We start from the raw sequence: 20,673 nt of genomic DNA, 5'->3' as shown, positions 1-20,673 counted from the left end.
GCGAATTGACTGCGTTTTTCTTGGATGTGACACTGTGTAATCCGGCACACCGTCTGTTTACCATCTAGCAGATTACACGGCGTGACATCCCCGAAGACCGCATCCTTTAACATTTTAATAACATTCTTCTATTAACATTTAGATCTCTTAACTTGTCTCTTCCTTCAGTATGCTCGGACTAAAATTTTGTTTGCAGTTCTCACCTCCCCATTGTGCGTTACATTCATATATCATTCCAGCCTCGTCGATTATATCTACATAACAATATATGAATATATTGAATAAGCAGTCGCGGACAGCCGACAAGGGGTGGGCCTCCACCTTGGGGGTTGGGTGTGGGGCTAACAACTTCTCGCCGTGAAAAATAATTTTATTACGAAATTTTGCAAGAAGCATCGGACCTGCACAGATCCTCTGGATAAATAATATGTGATGAAGAGTACAAATTATGAAGCTTCTAATTATGTAGCTTCCTCCGGTCTACCGTCGGCACTTCCCTCTTCGGCACCCTCAAACTGTGTTCTTCTCTTACTCTTAGGTTGCGAGACCAAATTTCGCGCCCATATGAAAATGGGGTAAAATTATGAGTTTATATGGTCAAAAGTTTACAGGAGACAGCAGGGAGAGGATGGTGAAATGAGTGATAGAAATTTTCCCCGAATGTAATTTCTCCTAAGTTCCTGGTTAATTGAACTTTGTTAATGTCATACTCGTCTGAACTTTTCTTTGTTTGGATGCTATATTTACACTACGATTCTGCCCTGCTTTCTAATGATGAGGTATTTTCGCTGTGTAGACTTCTAGACCATCTCCTTACCGATAATTTATTAAGATTTTGTACCTTTATGGTATTTATGTTGTTACCTAATAGAATGATACTGACACAGACCACAAATTGTGTCCAATTCATTTCCAGCCCCTTCTGATTCTCTGGAGCTTCCTAATGACGTTTTGCATATCAAAATTTAAAAGCAGTGGTGATAAAGCATGTCATTATGTAGACTGTTCTCAATAGGATATGCATCAGACAAAATTTCAACTATATTGAGTTTACTGTAGGTTTTGTTTAAACAAATTTAATTAGCCTAACTTGTTCCATATGCTTACCAGAGTCAGTGATAATCCAATACAGTACGTCCCTGCTGAGTTATGTGCCTTTTAAGATTCGATTAATAGCTGATGTACAGAACTGTACTGATTTTACTCCCACCTTTAATCTGTTGTCTAACAAACTATATGATCAGTCGTTTGTTTGTTACGTCGAATCCACGCTGAAGCCAACGTTGAGACAAGAATGCTGAATAGAATTTTGTGTGAAACGAGTAAGAGTGATGTTCAACACAGTCAGTGTAGTTAGTTTTATATTCCTGTTTATCTACAGGAAGACAACGGTAGATCCCTTCCGCTGCTATGGATATCCTTCCTGATTCCAAATATAATGAAAGGTTTGCATATTTCAGAGAGAAATGTTTTGACTCCTGCTTGAACCAGTACCATTAAAATTTTATCAGTAGGCGTACCTGGCGATTAATGCCTATAATTTTCATGCAAGACGTGTTTCTCTTGCAAAAACACTTGCCTAGAAATTCCAGAACCTATATTACACGCTTCAGTAACACGAGTTTAGGCAAATAAGTCACGCGTAATAACTTTCCTATATTGAAACTTAACCTGTGATAATACTAGTATATTTGTCGTAAATCTAATCCCGTCACAAACTGTCAAAGGATTTTACTATTGACAGAAGAGCTCCTGTGTACCCTAAAATGAACCGTACTGAACCACATTAGGAACGAGTAGACATGATTTGGTTTTCCGGATTTCAACAGCATTGTCCATGAAGGCGCTTTTACTTGCGACACTACTTGCTGTAGATGGGGTTTGAAGTTTCCTTTTTTCAGGCACACCTACAAATGCTCTTTATGCAAACCACTCTTTTACGTTAATCCGTCCATAAAAATAATGTTCATTGGTGGTAAGTAGGTTTTACAGCTTTTCATCAAACGGACTTAAAAGGATAACATAAAAGACTGCATTCGGAAAATGCAGTAAATGTACCCAATGACTTCATTTTTTTTTTAAACTGAAGAAAATGATTTTAAAGGTAATATTAATGTGATATATCCATGTTAGGTGGGTCCCTGTCATCACGGCATGGCGCGTCCTCAGGTTGCGGATGGAGGAGGCGTCCTCCAGTTTCGGAGGGAAGCTGCAACTATATTGAATAAGCAGTCGCAGACAGCCGACAAGGGGTGACCCTCCAGCTTGGGGGTTGGGCGTGGGGCTAACAGCTCCTCACCGTAAAAAATCGTTATGATACGAAAATGAACATAAAGCCTCGGGCCTGGACGGATTCCTTGGATAAACGACCTAAGCTAATTAAAATGGATATGAGATTTGGCACTTGGAATGCTCGAAGTTTGTAGAGGGCAGGTTCACTCAGGGCAGTGGAAGAAGAAATTTTATATATAAGTTAGATTTAGCGGGAGTAGAGGAGGTTGGATGGGATGGAGGTGGCATCGCACCAGCAGGAGTCACTACATTTTTCTATGGAAAGGGGAATGAAAATCATGAATTAGGTACAGGTGTTTTTGTACATAAGATAATCGTATCAGCAGTTAAGAGGGTAGAATTCGTTAGTGATAGGATATAATATATAATACTAAAAGGTCGCTGGTGTGATATCATTGTTATGAATGTTCACGTCCCAACAGAAGATAAAATTGATGACATAAAGGATAGATTCTATGAAGAACTAGAACACGTATTTGATAAATTCCCGAAGTACCCTATGAAAATTTTGTTAGGAGATTTCAATGCCAAAGTAGGGAGGGAAGACATTTTCAAACCAACAATTGGGAATGAGAGTTTGCATGAAATTAGTAATGATAATGGAGTTAGAGTTCTAAACTTTGCCACATCAAAAAATCTTACTGTCAAAAGTACAATCGTAACATCCATAAATTTACTTGGGCATCTCCTGATGGGAAGATACACAATCAAATAGACCATATTTTGAAAGATAGGAGACGGCACTCAAATGTCCGATCATTCAGGGCAGCAGATTGTGATACTGACCACTACCTGGTGGTGGCAAAGGTTAGGGAAAGACTGGCAGTGAGCAAATAAACACACAGAGTTCGTATGGAGAGGTTCAATGCAAGAAATTAAATGAGGTAGAGGGTAAAGAGCAGTATTGTCTTGATATCTCAAATAGGTTCACGGGTTTGGAAAACTTGGAAACTGAGGTGGATGTTAATACAGCTTGGGAAACTATAGAGAGAATATATAGAAATGTCTGCCAAAGAGAGTCTAGGCCGGTCACGGTAGCCGAGCGGTCTAAGGCATGTACTGTCTTCGCTCGCTTGGAAACCTGAATCGTGGGTTCGAATCCCACTCAGGGCATGAATGTTTAGTTTGTGTGTGTGCGTTTTTCTGTGTTTGTGTATAGGTAGAGGCCTTGCAGCGAGCTGAGCACCCGCCTAAGGAGTCCTACAGAATGTGTAAGATCCAGAAAAACCGAAGTGAACGGAGAAGTTCATGGAGGTAGGCCTAGGCCCACAGGGGCTGTAGTGCCAAGAAAAAGTCTGGGTTATTATGAACCGAAGAAGCATAAGCCATGGTTCGATGAAGGATGCTCAAAATTATTAGATAAAACAAAGCAGGCCAAATTGCAATGGTTACAGGATCCAAGCGAGTTACATGGGGATAATCTGAACAATATAAGACGTGAAACCAGCAGGCATTTCAGGAACAAAAAGAGGGAATATCTGAAAGACAAAATAGATGAGCTTGCAATGAACAGTAAGAACAAGAACATTAGAGACCTGTATAGAGGAATAAATGACTTTAAGAGGGGTTACCAGCCTAGCAGTAACTTAGTGAAGGATGAGAATGGTGATCTGCTTGCAGATTCCCACAACATTTTGAATAGGTGCAGGAACTACTTCTCTCAGTTATTCAATGTATATAGGGTCAGTGCTGTTAGGCAGACAGAAATCCATACAGCTGAGCCGTTAGTACCTGATCCTAGACCTTTTGAGGTTGAAAGTGCTATTGCAAAATTGAAAAGGTATAAATCGCCAGGTAGTGATCAAATTCCGGCAGAACTTATTCAAGCAGGAGGCGAAATATTACGTTCTGAGATCCACAATCTAATTACTTATATTTGACATAAGGAAAAATTGCCTAATCAGTGGAAGAAGTCTATTATTGTACCAATTCACAAGAAGGGTGATAAAACTGGCTGTAATTATCCGGGGATATCACTGCTATCAACTTCATATAAAATTTTGTCCAATATTCTTCATTCAAGGTTAAGTCAATATTTAGATGACATTATTGGGGATCATCAGTGTGGGTTTCGACGTAACAGATCAACTACAGATCAGATCTTTTGCATTCTTCAGATATTGGAGAAAAAATGGGAGTACGATGAGACAGTACATCAGCTATTCATAGACTTCAAAAAACCCTATGATTCAGATAGTAAGCAAGTATTGTACAATATTCTAATAGAATTTGAGATACCCATGAAACTAGTTAGGTTGATTAAAATGTGTGTAAACGAAACGTATAGTAAAGTCTTTGTAGGTAAACATGTGTCTGATAAATTTTCTATCCAGAATGGTTTAAAACAAGGAGATGCTTTATCGCCACTCCTTTTCAAGTTTGCCTTAGAATATGCAATTAGGAAGGTCCAGGGATACCAGGTGGGACTGAAATTAAACAGGACACATCAGCTGTTGGTCTATGCCGATGATGTGAATCTACTGGTTGATAATGTAGATACCATAAAGAAAAACACATGAACTTTAATTGACGCAAGTAAAGAGGTTGGTCTAGAAGTAGACACAGAGAAAACTAAGTATATGTTACTGTCTCGTCACCAAAATGCAGGGCAAAATCATGACATAAAGATAGGAAACAGATGTTTCGAAAATGGATATTGGTGGGAAAGCCAGAAGGAAAGAGGCCCCAGGGAAGACCAAGGCGTAGGTGGGTGGACAATATTAGAATGGATCTTAGAGAGATAGGATGGGTTGGTATGGATTGGATAGATCTGGCTCAGGATAGGGACCAGTGGAGGGCTCTTGTGAACATAGTAATGAACCTTCGGGTTCCATAAAATGCTGGGAAATTCTTGAGTAGCTGCAGAATTGGTAGGTCCTCCAGAAGGGCTCAGATCCATGAGTAAGTAAGTAAGTAATGTGATATATAGACCCGTTGCTAAGCGGTGACTCTGTAAATAGCGACCGTTGCTGGGTAATGCCCGCAACATTAGAAGAGTTGTGTTTTCTGTTGATCCATGACGAGATGTTATAAGCGGGACAGAGTTTAGAGCTTAGCTGAGTAGTGGGACATTCGTCAGTTTTCACACCGCAAAGTTTAATCATCATATATTTTCTATGTCTGGCTTCGCCTTGTCCTGTGCCACGAACATGTTGATTCTCATGATTTTGTGTGACGTCTGCTTGTTGCCTACACAATTTTGTTATATAATCGTATACATACGGAAGGTTGAAAGCCACGTGCAAATCGCGGACCGGTGTGCACCTTGGGAAAATTCCCAATGGTGCGGAGATCCTTGTTTTGTAGGCGCTGCAATTTTAAGAAGTACGTGTCTGCCGCTAATTCCCGGGAGGGGCAAGCAGAAGTAATTACTGATCTGATCAGTGCCTTGTGGAGGGTTAGTTTAATGTTGGCGCTTAAACGCTCACTTTTGAACAACTCTGAAGGCCTTGTCTTCAGTCATTTCTATGTGTATATGCAGTCTCCATGTAATCCTCTTATCGAAGATTACACAGAGATACTTTACAATATTTACGGGGGGGATATTCCGTTCATTCAATGCAAGATGAGCTTAAGGGGACCTAAGTCTATGAGAAAAGTTTATGGCATGAGTCTTATTTTCAATTATTTTTACTCGTATGTACCAGCACTCACACCACGTCTCAAGCACTGAGACCTCGCTGCAGCTTTCTGAGAACATCACCCTCTTTTCGGTCTGTCGCACGTCGTTTGACTTTAATTTTGAGCATACATGAGCAGTGGGATATTCGCTAGACGGCAAGGACATAAGCAGAGGACATCCTTAAGATACGTTACCAGGAAAGGATTAGTTAAGGCAGAATACTCTGTGTGTGCTGCAGTTACATTGATCTTTAGAGTGTGTAAACCAGTTAGGCTGTACTTGCTTGTAGTTGCGACTTTTGTGTTTAAGTTGTCAATAAGTCTAGTTACCAGTCCAAACTCTCTCTATAGACACTCATACACGTGACATTAATTTGGAAATTCTCCTAGTTTCATAGTCTATCAATAAACGCTTCATTATTCATCGTTAACCCACCTTCATTGTTCAAGAAAACCGTGAGGATAACAAAATCTTTACAGATAGAGAAATAAGAAACATAGAGAGGAAAACAGAAGATAAGTACAAAAAGTGGATTTTTTTTAATTTCGGGGAAAGAATCTCCGGGACCAAGAGGACAGGGAGTTATATGCGCCCCACAACCAATTTGGACACAGTGGAGAAAACAGTCCCTGTAACAGCCTGGAATCAGAGCTGTCCTACAAAAGAATCGAGATGTAATTATTGGAATAACTATAATTCTTGCGGCTGGAAGAAAGGAATAAAGGTGAACCTATCCCTGAAACAGGCTGTGGAGGTCCATAGGATTGTGAGACGTCGAGGCTGCCACATTTTCTAGACAATCAGCTCACAGATGGCAGTGGGGTTGTCAGCCTTATGCACCGGGCTGCCTCCCTCTATCCTGAGGAAGATTCCTGTTACTCATTTCTGTTAGACGCTGAATCGACCTCAGGGCAATATTGCGGCTGCAAGGATTCGGTTAATTGAAAAATCCAGTGACGTCGTCGGGAATGAAACCCGCGACATTCCGGCTTATAATATAGTTCGTCAACCAACTACGCTACCGCGTGCCCCCAGAAGTGAATACCGTGGGAGAAAATTGCTTGAGGCACAGCCAAAACTGTGTAGTGCAATATTTTGAACATTTCACTTCAAGATGAAGATTTAAAATCCAATGGTTCGTAAAAATCAGTAATAATTTCTGTTGAGTTTATACCTGCTTACAATGTTGGTTCTTTAGAAACGTAGACGTATGTTCCACGGGTTCTTATACGTGTATAATGAAGGGTTATGCATCTGACATAAAATGGCTGGGTAGAATATCGTAACGTCATGACCAAAAGCGCCTTGCCTATCGATCCCTGCCCCTAGATATGGAGAAGAGGGGTGGAGGGTTCGGGACTAATCGGGCTGGATGCTGGGTGAGAAGGCTCAGTGTAGGGATGGAGCTCTCAGCTGACACTCGCGACCCAGAGGATCCGGCATCAATCACCCGCGGTGGGGCAATGCGCTTCCCGGCTAGTCGCAGACTTCTTGGTGCCAATTACGGAAGCGAAAGTTATGGGGCTGGACAGCAACAGCAGACGGTGAGTTTTGCTCCAGGGTGCGGTGCCAGTGTACCACGACCGAGTAGACGTCGGGAGGAAGCCAAGGCTCTCCAGAACCTTCAACGTCGTGTAGAGGCATGCCGTCTCACAAAAGGGATCACGCCTGGCGACCCTGGAGGAGCAAGCACATCCACGGCTGTCGCACCATCTGCCAGCCAACAGTTACTGGACAATCGACCTCAACTTCTGCAGAAGGTAGGGTCAGGGTCAAGGGAAAAAGCACTGGACAAATGGTGTCAGTACTATCATCATATTTTCTTTCCCTTTGAGGGAAGTTTCAGTCAATGTCAGGTGGACATTTCTTGCCCATTTCTTCACACGTGGTTTATGGGGACTTCTTGAAAATCATCCACTAAGAAGACGGATAAGGAGTCGAAATAACATTAACACTGATCTTACAAAATGGGGAGGTGGGTGGAACTTCAAGGGGGGTTAACACGCCAGATAACAAGAAATTGGACTGAAAGGACGAGAAACCAATGAAATTGGCTGATAATGTACCCAATGGCATGCCTTCATATTGGTGATGTGAAATTTCCGGTTCCGCTACTAGACAATAATATTCGAATATAGTCTTTGGGACAATTATCATGTAAGAATGGGCCTATAGTATGAAAGGTAAAGGGTCTAATACAATTTTGTAATTATTAATTTATTTAAATATAGGCCTACTTTAAATGAAGAGCTAGATTTTGTTCTGTGAGTGCTGTTTCTTTTTTCCCGAAGATTTGCAGTGGTTAAAATCGCTCTAGAGGACTGGGTCACACACAGGTCGACAGGATAATATTTTTGGAATTTACTTTGTATCTACTGAAAATGAGAAGCAAATGATGGACTTCTTGATAATGGGAAACTGTAGGCAATTGTCCACACTAAGATAATGAGCCGAGCTACGTAAACGCATACATTCATTTACTCATAACTTCCACATTCCGTACAGTAAACAATGTAAAGAAACTGACTTGTATGAACTATTTATAAAAATGGGAATGTTAGCCTTTTAGTTCGGTAATGGTATGCGAGAAACTTGCAACACCTGAAGATAACACGTTTGAGGTCGAAACATGTAGTGCGTGCTACATAGATAAATAAATAATAAAGTATTGTTGCGTTGACGATAAAAATTTTATATTTTCATTGTATATACGCAACAGGATGCAGTCCTCAACAATTATGTAAAGGCATTGATGTTTCTCCCTTGCAAAATAAACAGATGATGTGGAAAAGACACGGAAGATGCGTAATTTATTTTGGAATGTTTGGGTGCAGTAAACAGTCGTGCGCATACAGGAAGGGATGGTCTTCCAGGCTGCGAATTGGGTGAGGGGGCACCTAACAACGACTCATTGTAAAAGGTTGGCATGTTACGATTATTAAACAGGACCTAGGAAACGTTTATTTGTCACAACCTAAAAAAAAAATAATAATTAATTATTATCCCCCCATTTCCTATCTAACTTTTTTTTCCCCTTGGCACTACAGCCCCAGTGGGCCTAGGCCTACCTCCATGAACTTCTCCGTTCACTTCGGTTTTTCTAGATCTTACACATACGGTAGGACTCCTTGGGCGAGTGATCAGCTCGTCGCAAGGCCTCTACCTGCACACAAACACAGAAAAACGCACACACACAAACTAAACATCCATGCCCTGAGTGGGATTCGAATCCATGATCCCGTTTCCAAGCGAGCGAAGACAGTCCATGCCTTAGACCGCTCGGCTACCGTGACCGGCCCCTATCTAACTAGACTGGATTAATCTTACCCAGAATGAGGTGCACTTGTAGGCTTTTGTAACCACGGTGATGGACCTTTGAGTTCCATAAAAGCGGAGGATTTCATAATCAGTTAAGCGGCAATAAGCTATTAAGGACTGTGCTCTATTGAGTGATTTAGTCCATTGTTTCATAATTAACATGAGTTTGGCCTTCTCACTTGATGTAAATCTTTCAGCCGCACTATGGCCTTGAGGAGGTCGACTCAGCCTCTAACAGAACTGAGTACCAGGAATCTTCCTGGGGGTGAAGACAGAAAATGTGGGAGCCTCGACGCCTCACAACCCTATGGACCACCACGGTCTGTTACAGAGATAGCTTTACCTTTACCTTTGACCTTACCAACAACGGTCGCGTAGGATATTCATGTATGATGAATTACTCCTGTGAGTACAGGGTCATCTGCATGTGAAGATAAGAGGCGTGATTGTAGCCTACATAATTTCGCGCATGGACACTGTTTCTGACGGTAATTAAAGCAACGCGTAGACAGGGCACGCCACCCAGCAGCCAGCAACTAGAATTAATGTTGTAGAGACACAGACGTATAAACAACGGATTATAGACAATACGAGCATAAAGCTAACATTGGTATAGTGATACTGCTTAACCCAAACTGTAATGGGCATACGAAGGGAAGAAATTAAGATGCATGTGAAACATTAGTTTCGTGGAAGTATATTACGCGATACTATTGCTTTTAAATTGACGGACACAATAAGAATCACTGTAAAAGGGCGATTTGTGGTGTAAATAGAAATCAAGGGAATAATAATTTTATCAATGTAACTGTAAGTTAAAGTTAAATCTGGGCTTAAGTAATTAAGAACCACGCCATGAAGACGTATGGGAAGTGGAGGTATTGCTCCACTATTCTTAACCTCAGCATTAGATGGAGGTGAGTGGCCAGTTTCACGCCCCTGCTGCTGTACCCTTCCCCCACCACCTGAAGCAGACCCGGCACTCATTCAGACTTACTGGGTTCTTGGTCTTTATACATCGTCCGGTATTCTAGAAACTAGAATTAGGTCCAGTGATTGAAGTTAACTCTTTCTAAGGCACCCAACGGAGTAGGTGTATTCCCCCTCTCACCCGAGGACGGAAACAGATCCAGTTTTCGAAACGTTGTGTTCTTCAGGATACCGAAAGATGGACAAAGTCCAAATTCTGAGTATTATACACTACCTTCAGGACCCTTTAGGATCTACCAATACTCATTGTGTGGGAGGCTGTGTGGGCACCAGATTAGGTCTGGAAGTTATGTAGAAGAGAGCAATATCTTACCCCAACCCGGAATCGAACCCTGACTAATTGATCGTCCAACCCGTAACCTAGTCGCTATACCGGCTGTTGAAAAAATGCTCAGGAAATATATTAATACTGTCACTCATACGGGGTATGAGTGATGGATAATTGTGTGTTATAGATTTGATGTTTGGATTTATTGGACGTCTATATTACAAGTACAGTTGATAATAATAGTTCACACATTGAACTCTTTGATGACTAAACTCTCACTGTATTCTTCTGGATCTCGGACTGGCCTCTAGTCTATAGTCTTCTACTTCAGTACGACTCACTGCCAATGAATTACGTGACATTTTCTGACCAGGTGTGGACCGCGAACAGAGTACGCTCTTGAAAGGGTTCGTCTATTGTAATCTGCGTATCCGATGCCTCGGTAATGCGTGTTTATCAAACCGTTGCCTAGCAACGGTCTATTCCGCGTTGCCATGGGAGTGTGCTTAGCGAAGCGTTGCCTAGCAGACGGTCATGTTCCGGCTTTCAGGCGTCATGTCACAATACAAATTGTTAATATCTGAGGTATCTTAAGGGTCAGAATAGTTCATGTCGGTGTGAAAATTCATGTGTTCATGCAAAGATAAATGTAAATTACGGTTAGACAGGAGAATGCAGAGACTGAGCTGTAGCTCATGAGCTATTCCGTTGAAAATACTGCTGGTGCTGCCGAAATGTTCTTGGGACTGTATACATATTGAGCGTGTTAAGTGTGGACGACTGCGGTAAATAAAACTATAACACGATACGAGATGAGAGAATATTTCCACAACACCAACCATTTTGTTCTACAAATACGTTCAAGTCTCCTAATTACAGTTAACGCAGATCTTCAAAAAGAAATGTAAAGTTGGCTAAATGTATCAGTAATTATTCATGCCTTCGCATATTTGTGCACGTTTAGTTGTATTGCATTTGTGGGTTTGGAGTCTTCTTGAAGGCTTCTGTCGTACGGGATATGATGCCTTATAGTTTGATACGCATTTTTCCAACGAATGTACTTTATGATGGACGTTGCTGAGGACACCACACAGTTGCAGAATGCGGTGCGTATTGTTTTGTCTGCAATGGAACCTCTCTTGTTTATTTTTACAACGGACGAATTTTGTGCGTTCGTGTGGCCCCAGTCTTAAGTGGAACATTCTGCCTCCAACTTCTGGATAGAAGACTTCTTTTACACTGAAGAAGGAATAGCGAGTTTCTCGGAAAGTTTGGTGATGATCTAGCAGAATGCACGGCATCATTCCCGTAAGACGGCGATCTTCATTATCGTGAGAACGGCACATCTCACACAATGTTTCCTCTCTTGACAAACATCAAACTGACCGCTAGGAAATAATAAGTACCTGCCTACCTACCACTCGGCGCTACAGCCCTGGGTGAGCCTTGGCCTTCTCTACAGTCTCCACAACCAATGCATGTTGCCACAGGAATGGACCCACGCATGATGACCCGAGGCTGGTTGTTAGGTTTCTGAACAAAATTCTTTTTACAGTCTGAGGTTGTTAGTCTCATGCACAACCCCCAGCCTGGAGGACCAGGGTATCTCTCTTACTCTGGACTCTACCCTTTGATCTTTCCGACATGTGTGACCCTACCGGTAGTTAAACTACTGCCGGGCATAGCTCTCAAGGTCACAGAGTCACGCAAGTCCCACCACCACGACAAGGTGGAGACACCTTTGGGGGCGAGAAAATAGTAAATAGAAATACGTAAACATTCAGGCTGGGCGTCCACAAGAACTGACATGACACTCTTGCAACTGCACAGTAAGCAATCCCTCGTCTGTTCCTCAAAACATACGAACTAACTCATTCAGCATGGTCAAGAAATTCACTGCATTCTATGGATCCCGAAAGTTCATCAGCGAATTCACAAGAAGTTTAATCCAGTCCGTGCCCCAGTACGCTCACATTCTGTGCCTCCGATTCATATTTACGCCTCCCAGGTGGGTTGGCTAAAATTCTGTGTGCATTTCTCTTCTTCCTCATGCGTGATCCATCTCATGCTCCAGTAGTTAATCGTTATAATAATATTAAGTAAAAGGCTGCATATCAAACGAACTCCTCATTATATAATTTAATCAGTTCTTCAGTTACGTTCCTATTCCTTACTGAAAGGGTCATTGAAATTTAATGTTAAAGAGTGTGTTAATTCGATTCTTAAAGGTCACATAAAACTATACACTACCTTGAAGCGTGGAATATTCCAGGGATAATTATTTCAAGGCAATAAAACTGTAGTTCAGAAAATGTTCTGACATTTCCTTTAAATGCCAGGCAGCAGAAAATGATTAGGGCTCGTTAACATTTCCCAATGTGCCACAAGGAAATCCCGACCTCCGTATCCCCCCCCCCATCCCAAGACGAACCTGTGTTTCCACTATTGTTGTAATTTATTTGTGACTGTTTATTTGCACATTGCAATAGAACAATGCAAGCTGCAGGCTATGAATTTAATTTTGTATAATGTCAGATTGTATGGATGACAGAGGGGCACGCGGTAGCGTAGTTGGTTGAGGCATTATGCTACAAGTCACAAGGCCGCGGGTTCGATTCCCGATGAGATCATTGGATTTTTCAATTAACCTAATGCTGCACTATGGCCCTGGGGTCGACTCAGCCTTTAACAGAAATGAGTGTCAGGAATCTTCGTGTGGATAAAGGGCGGCCGGCCGGAGTGTAAGGCTGACAACCCCACCGCCATCTATGAGCCGATTGTCTAGAAAATGTGGGAGCCTCGACGTCTCACAACCCTATGGGCCTCCACGGCCTGTTACAAGGATATCTTTACCTTCTACCTTTATATGGATGACAAAAGTTCAATCTGTGTATATTCAGTACATCAGAAGCACATTTGAACTTAGCTGCACGTTAATTTAGGGTCTTCTAGTATGAACTAAGTCCCCGATTTACACAAGCTCAAGTTAAACGATTTCATATATACCCAGATACAAGAGTACGGTTTCCTTTTTACTTAAACAATTTAGATATTTCAAAGAAGGCTGCGTGTTTTCTGTAGATATCGGTTAGACGTAACGAGAGTATAGAGACTTCTCTGTATCGAATACGAATCACTTTGAAACTTTGTAATTTACACTTTGGTCTTAATTATGTGAACAAAAATCGTATCTATGTTTAACATACCACTCGGCACTTCAGCCCTGGGTGAGTCTTGCCCTCCTCTACAACCAGTCTCCACTGCTCTCTAGCCCTCATCCTTTCTATTCATCCTTTCACCTTTATTTTCTTCAGCTCGTTCTCAACATCGTCTGGTCATCCCATCCTGGATTTTCCTTTTCTTCTTTCGGAATACAGCCTTCCTTCATTTCTTGCTACTCCCTGCATATTTCCGGGTTGCAGCACTGTGCGTGCATTCCAAGTAGCCAGCAGATTATCACTGTTCCTCGTCCTTTGCTTAGTCCGTTTCCCGTTTATTCCACTTATCCGAGGCTGCTATTAGTTCTTAACAAAATTCTTTTTACAGGATGAGGTTGTTAGCCTCATGCCCAACCCCAAACCTGGAGGACCAGGGTATTTCCCTTAGTCTGGACTCTACCCTTTCACCTTTCCGGCATGGATGACCCTACCGGTAGTTAAACTACCGCCGGCATAACTCTCCAGGTCATAGAGTCACGCAAGCCCCACCACCACGACAAGGTGGAGAGCCATTGGAGGGTTGACATACGAGTATATTACTAATAATATACACTTGCGGGTTAGGTGGATACGTTGTCACATGGCGCGTCCTTAGTTTACGGATGGAGACGGCCTCCAGATATGTAGGGTAGCTGTGGATTTCCGAATAAGCAGTCGCGGACAGCAGACAAGAGGTGATCCCCCAGCTTGAGAGTTGGACGTGGGGCTAACAACTCCGCACCTAAAAAAATAAGCTTGTGACGAAATGTCGCAAAGGGCCTCAGACGTGAATGGGTTCCTTGGATAGACGACCTAAGCCTGACCTGCTTTCAGATTCCTACAATATTTTGAATAGGTGGAAGAACTACTTCTCTCAGTTACTGAGTGTACATAGGGCCAGTGGTGTTAGGCAGAGAGAAATACATACAGCTGAGCCGTTAGTACCTGATCCCTGCCCTTTCGAGTTTGAAACTGTTATTGCAAAATTGAAATGGTATAAATCATCAGGTAGTGATCAAATTCCGGCAGAACTGATTCAATCAGGAGGTGAAATATTACGTTCTAAGGTCCATAAGCTAAGTAATTCTATTTGGAATAAGGAAGACTTGCCTGATCAGTGAAAGGAGTCTATTTTTTTTACCAACTCACAAGAAAAGTGATAAAATGACTGCAGTAAGTATCATGGGATATCACTGCTATCAACTTCATACAAAATTGTATCCAATATTTTTCTCTCATGGTTAAGTCTATAAGAAATGAAATTATTGGAGATCATCGGTGTGGGTTTCGAAGTAACAGAACAACTACTGATCAGATCTTTTTCATTCGTCAGATATTGGAGAACAAATGGGAGTACAATTAGACAGTATATCAGCTTCACGTCCCGGCCCCTTTACCCCGGGGAGAGCCCCCGGCATCCTTTGGGTCGGAGGCTGGGTGGGCCCCAGAGCCGGTCGCAATATTAAAAAGATCTTAGAAATATAGAATGGGGTGGTATGGACTGGATCGATCTGGCTCAGGATAGGGACCAGTGGAGGGCTCTTGTGAACACGGTAATGAACCTTCAGGTTCCATAAAATGTTTGGAAGTTCTTGAGTAGCTGCACAATTGGCAGCTTCTCAAGAAGGGCTCGGCCCCATTTTATAAGTATAAGTACACTTTCGGGATTTACTGAAAAGAAAGATTTTTGTACATTTAATTGATCTGATAAAAACTAACTCTCAGTCTGTGCACTGGGGTTAGTTCTGCAGCTGTGCTGAAAGCCGGCTGCTGATCTAAGAGTTATTGCATTTACAAAATGTTTCTAGATTTTTAAGTATGCTTCGCATTATTATTTATTCTGGTTAGACTTTCTTTTCTGACATCTATCCGATGATAAATGCTTAAAATATTTATTTGGAGAACTTGAAGTAATGATATAACATGAGAAACTTAACACATAGATGAGAGGATATTGTTAAAACGGATTTTAGAGAATTCTGATTTGGTTCATCCTGGCCCGTCACACTGGCAATGTTATAAAGTGTAATTAACACTGTCCAATGTGACTGATATATTTTTTTTCTTTTTTGATCTTTTATCGTTGACATGTTTCGGTCTTACAGACCATATTCAGAAGGATATCAGTACAATTAGAAACCATTATTACAATGTGCTCTGTGAATATTAATATATACATACACTGTTATCATAATATAATGAATAAATATACGCCGCTGCAGTTGTTAAAATATTATATTTCGTATTTATTGTATGTATATATTAATATATGCAAAACACATTATACTAATGGTTTCTAATTGTACTGATATCCTTCTGAAGATGGTCTGTATAAGACCGAAATATGTCAAGGATAAAATATCAAAAACAAAAATTATCAGTCCCACTGGACGGTGTTAATTAACCTTTATAAGACCTTGGGGAAACAGGATTGGAGAGAGCGGACTGGATTCAGTTGGTCAGGATCTTGTGAACACACCGATGGAATTTCGGGTTACACAAAAACAAAAATATTTTTGGCCAGCTGAGCAACTACCAGCTTTTCAAGGAATATGCTGAAACATGTAGCTGTAATTTTGTCTCGAAATCCTTAGGGGTTTTCATGAAGCGGTGCTTAGTCACAGGGACAATTTTATTTAACTCTGTAATATTATATTATTTACTTATCCTAATTCTGTGGGTATACTTTGCATGGGAACTTCTCTCATTGAGCTGCACGTGTTTGCGAAAGCCAACAGCCGATCGCCGTGCTTCAGCGGCAACTTCTCCTACATTACTGTATAGCATGGTATAGAAATTTAAGGCGCTCTGAGCATCTGAAAACAATGTCCTCGCTGAGAAATTGATATTGACGGAGTTTGCTGTTTGCATGCAGAATCTCTCTCTCTCTGAAATTCAACACAATGGCTAGTTATCTAAATGGAGCTGAAAATAAGTGGATTGTGTTGAGCGAACACGTATTTTCCCGGCTGTTTACAGCTGTATTTTCTTGCTTGAGAGAGAATTATTAGCTCTCTCGTCTATCACAATGCTGCTAGTAACCCACTTTCTGCTTCCGGGAAGAAACATCCAGTAAAGGAAAGAGCGAGCGAATGAAATGTTAGAGAAACCACTCGAGCTGATGAAGCACAGAAGAGGAACAAAAGTATTCATAGCACTCAGTAAGAAGTAAAACGTACAACACTACAAAGAGAAGTAGAAAATCTATGTCGTATTTTGTATTGTCAAATTCTACTGAAAATGTTTCTTCCTATAAATTTGTCTTGGTTCATCCTGGTCTGTTACACTAGCAGTAGTATAAAAGATCACCAACGCCGTCCAGTGAGGTTGATAATTTTTTTCTTTTTTAATGTTTCATCTTTTACATGTTTCGGTCGGAGCGACCATCTTCATAAGGGCATATCAATACATGAGGAAACCACTACTGCAATATCATCTTTCATTACCAGTACACACATACACCACCATTACAATGTCATGAATATAAAATATTAGCCTTTAACAACTACAGCGATGTGCTTGAATTTATTAAAACATTTATAAATTATTATAATAAGTCTACTTAAAAGTATTGTTTAAAAACTTTGTTAAAATCTAGAACCAATTCGGTTCGTGTCCTTCACACTGCTTCTCTTGTTTGAAGAACACGACTCTTTAATGTCGTTCATTTGTTCGGGGCGCGCTCTGTTGTTGTAACGGTATAGCAGTGACATTGTAATAGTGGTTTCCGCATGTACTGATTTGTCCTTCTGAAGATGGTCGCTCCGACCGAAACATGTAAAGGATGAATTATTAAAGAAAAAAAAACATTATGAACCTCACCGGACGGCGTTGATGATCTTTTATACTATTTCTTCCTATAACTGTTCTCGGCAGGTAAATGGTGTTTATGATAGACACTTGCTATAAAACATTAAGGACCATTCCATAAATACTATTTAAAAGCGTAAAGATTGAAACGCGCGTATTCTAAAATATAATTTTGCCAACTGTATCCATATATGCAAAACTTGGTCGCTCACTCCAAGAGAAAATATAGATTTCAGATGCGAAGGATCACTGAGGACAGCATTTTTACTTACGAGGGAGAAAATAGCAGGAATGTGGGGAAAACTGTGGAAGTGTAGGAACTTGTACGACGAAGATAAAGATGGGGGGGGGGCTGAGATGGCCTCTAAATGTAGCACAGATGAGGATGGGAGAAATTCATAGAAAACTTCAGCCCCAAAACCTGAAGAGAAGAGACCGCTTAAGAAATAATATGTAGTAGGGAGGACAGTATTAAAATGGGTCTTCAGGAAACAGCGTGTGAGTGCTTGGAATTAATTCAGTTGGCTCGGCATATGTTCCATTTTGGGCTCCTTTGTTTTACTGATTTTTTAAATTCGTATGGTGGGGTGAGACTGAGTCCACTTGGTACGTCGACCATTAAATAACGCATTGTACCATCCCCGGATCATATACGAGTATGGAGCATTTGGTAGAATGAGAATTGGCAGTGGAAACCGAAGTTCTCGGAGAAGACCTACCCCAGTGCCATTTTGTCCACCACGAATCCCACATGACCTGAATTGGGCTCGAACCCGAGCCGCCGCGGTGGAAAGCCGGTGACTAACCTAACTAACAGCCTTGTTTAATGATAGTATGTATTAACATCTCACTACGCAAATTTTGCTTTACATAATTGTAATTAAATGCAAAGTGTTCCATATTTTGTCATACAAAGTGGTCTCCAGGCTCCAATTCGCTAAAATGTCGAGTTCAATACGTTAATATGCAGTACGTCAGTGAAAGTTGATTTCAATACTTTCCCGTTTATCAGTAACGCTGCTCGTAGCATGTCTGTTGGAGTAATTAGTGTCATTGCACAGCAGTGAAATGGTACAGACAGTCTGTTGTCAAGCAAACACAACTGTCAGCATGAGAGTTCAGTAGCTTGTTCACATCCAGGTGTCTCTGCTTGTTTATCTTCCAATGTTCCATAGAACGGAAGGCGAATATAAGTACGTAATGGGTTTTCCTTTCTTTCTTCTCGGCCCTATTTCCTTCTTCTTCCCTTTCTATCTTAATATATTCTTTCCTTCCTTTCTTGTATGAATATGTATGCAAAAAAATGTTCAGAGCATTTCCTGCACTTCATCATGCTCTTTTCTATACATCAAACTACATACATTCCATGGATTTGGTTATATAACGATGGGTTCAGTATCGAGGCTATGGACGTCCATGGATGACAAATCGCTGTCTATATGAAATCACCCTTTCAAAATTGATTTTGGATCTGAACAGTTCAGAGAGCCTAATTCACAATAACTCGAGAATATGTATTTGTTTCCCTGCCCATGTGAAGCTCAATCTCAATGGAAAGGCCATTCGATGTAATGTAGAACGCAGAATTGCCACCAGAGTGCTCTGAAGCTTATTTAGCTTACGTAATAAGAGAAATGATGGTATACAAATCATTGGAAGTCTCCCGTATCGAATTTCAACAAATTTATGAAAGGGTTTTCCTGGAGACAGGAACATTTCCATTCATGATATTAGTGCTGATCAACATGGCTGAAATTCCAAGTTTCCCGATAGCGTTGGTGGAAGTATCCCACACTAAATTTCAGTTAAATTCATGAAAACTTTCACGAAGCACGTGAAAAGTCTTATGAAAATTAAGCTTTATTATAGATCAACATGGCCAACTATCGGCACCGCATCACGGTTCACGACGTAAATCTTTCTAAACGAGTTCTAACAGTATATGAGAAACTGTTCATGGGATACCCGAAAAAACATCCGTTATCATCTTACGTAAATAAAGCGTTATTATGCATCATTATGGCTGAAAAAAATCGAAAATACTCAAGAGCGTTTATCGAGAGTCTTCTCTATCGAATTTCATGACAATCTGTCAAGCCGTTTAGGTTCAGACACTGAAGTCACTGACAGAATAACAAGCAGACGGGCAGACATGATCTCCACATGAAGCGTTTTCTTTTTCTCTGTCAAGGACGCCTAATAATGCGAATCATACAAATTTCTCATTCCAGTATTCCCTCAGATTCATTTACGCAAGAAATATTAATTCAGAAAGCTTTAAAGGTACGATGGGGTACCCAAAAGAAACCGAACTAATTTTTTGTGGGCAGAGCTTTTGTAGTACCGCGTTTTGCCGCTATGAGCGCATAGAGCTAACATTCCTGAGTCGATAAGCCGACTACCTTTGCTTCAGAAGGTAAGGACTAGTTTCGGCAGAGTTTATAGTGACAACTGTTTTGTGTGATCGTCGTTTTTGCAATGGCCTGAACACATGAAAATGTTGAAAAAATCGTGAAATCATCAAGGAAGATCGACGACGGACCATTGAAGAAATTGTGGAGCTGTCGGGAGTGACTTAGAGCTCAGTTCAGCGAATTTTGACAGAAGATTTGGGAATGAAAAGGGTGGCTGAGAAATTCGTGCCACGACTGCTGACTGCTGAACAAAAACAAGGTCGCGTGGAAGCATGCTGTGCTTTGAAAGAAGATTCCCGAAATGATCAAAACTTTTTTTTTCAGCGTTTTGCTGATATTGCTGAGGTGAAGGAAAAAAACGACGGAGGCGCTGTCAAGCATCTCAAAAGATGAATTTAGACAATATTTTGAAAAATGGAATAAAAGACTAGACAAGTGTATTAGTGTAAGTGGAGAGTACTTTGAAGGGGATTGAAGGTTTGTGCTTAAAATTTGAATAAATAAGTTTAAAAAAAAAAATAAGTTCTGTTTCTTTTGGGTACCCCCTCGTATTTCAGTGGAAGAAAAATATTTTTAAATATCCTTCTTCAATCCGAATGCATAAGTTACAAAAAAAAATGATATATTTATGCCGTTCTCAGCACTGCAATTGAATTATCCATGAAATTCGGATCTGAGTCTTCTACAAAACGGAATCCTGAAACTGCAGTCTTGATGGATCGTTCATGTTCCAGGAAATTTTGATGTTCCCTTTCCGAGTAT

General features: G+C 40.9%; 1 protein-coding gene across 1 annotated transcript in view; it reads left to right on the top strand.

Moving 5' to 3' along the window:
• Positions 1-7,322: 7,322 nt before the first annotated feature.
• The window catches only part of LOC111870536 (repressed by EFG1 protein 1), a 32,478-nt gene continuing 19,127 nt past the window's right edge, over positions 7,323-20,673 (top strand). The window contains exon 1 of the mRNA XM_023862904.2: positions 7,323-7,674. Within this exon, the coding sequence (XP_023718672.1) occupies positions 7,378-7,674 (297 nt within the window). The 5' untranslated portion in view covers positions 7,323-7,377. The remainder of the gene's footprint in view (positions 7,675-20,673) is intronic.

This window comes from Cryptotermes secundus, unplaced genomic scaffold, assembly GCF_002891405.2.
Source record: "Cryptotermes secundus unplaced genomic scaffold, Csec_1.0 scaffold1674, whole genome shotgun sequence".
Taxonomy (NCBI): Eukaryota; Metazoa; Arthropoda; class Insecta; order Blattodea; family Kalotermitidae; genus Cryptotermes; species Cryptotermes secundus.
This window is presented reverse-complemented; position numbering and strand designations above follow the sequence as displayed.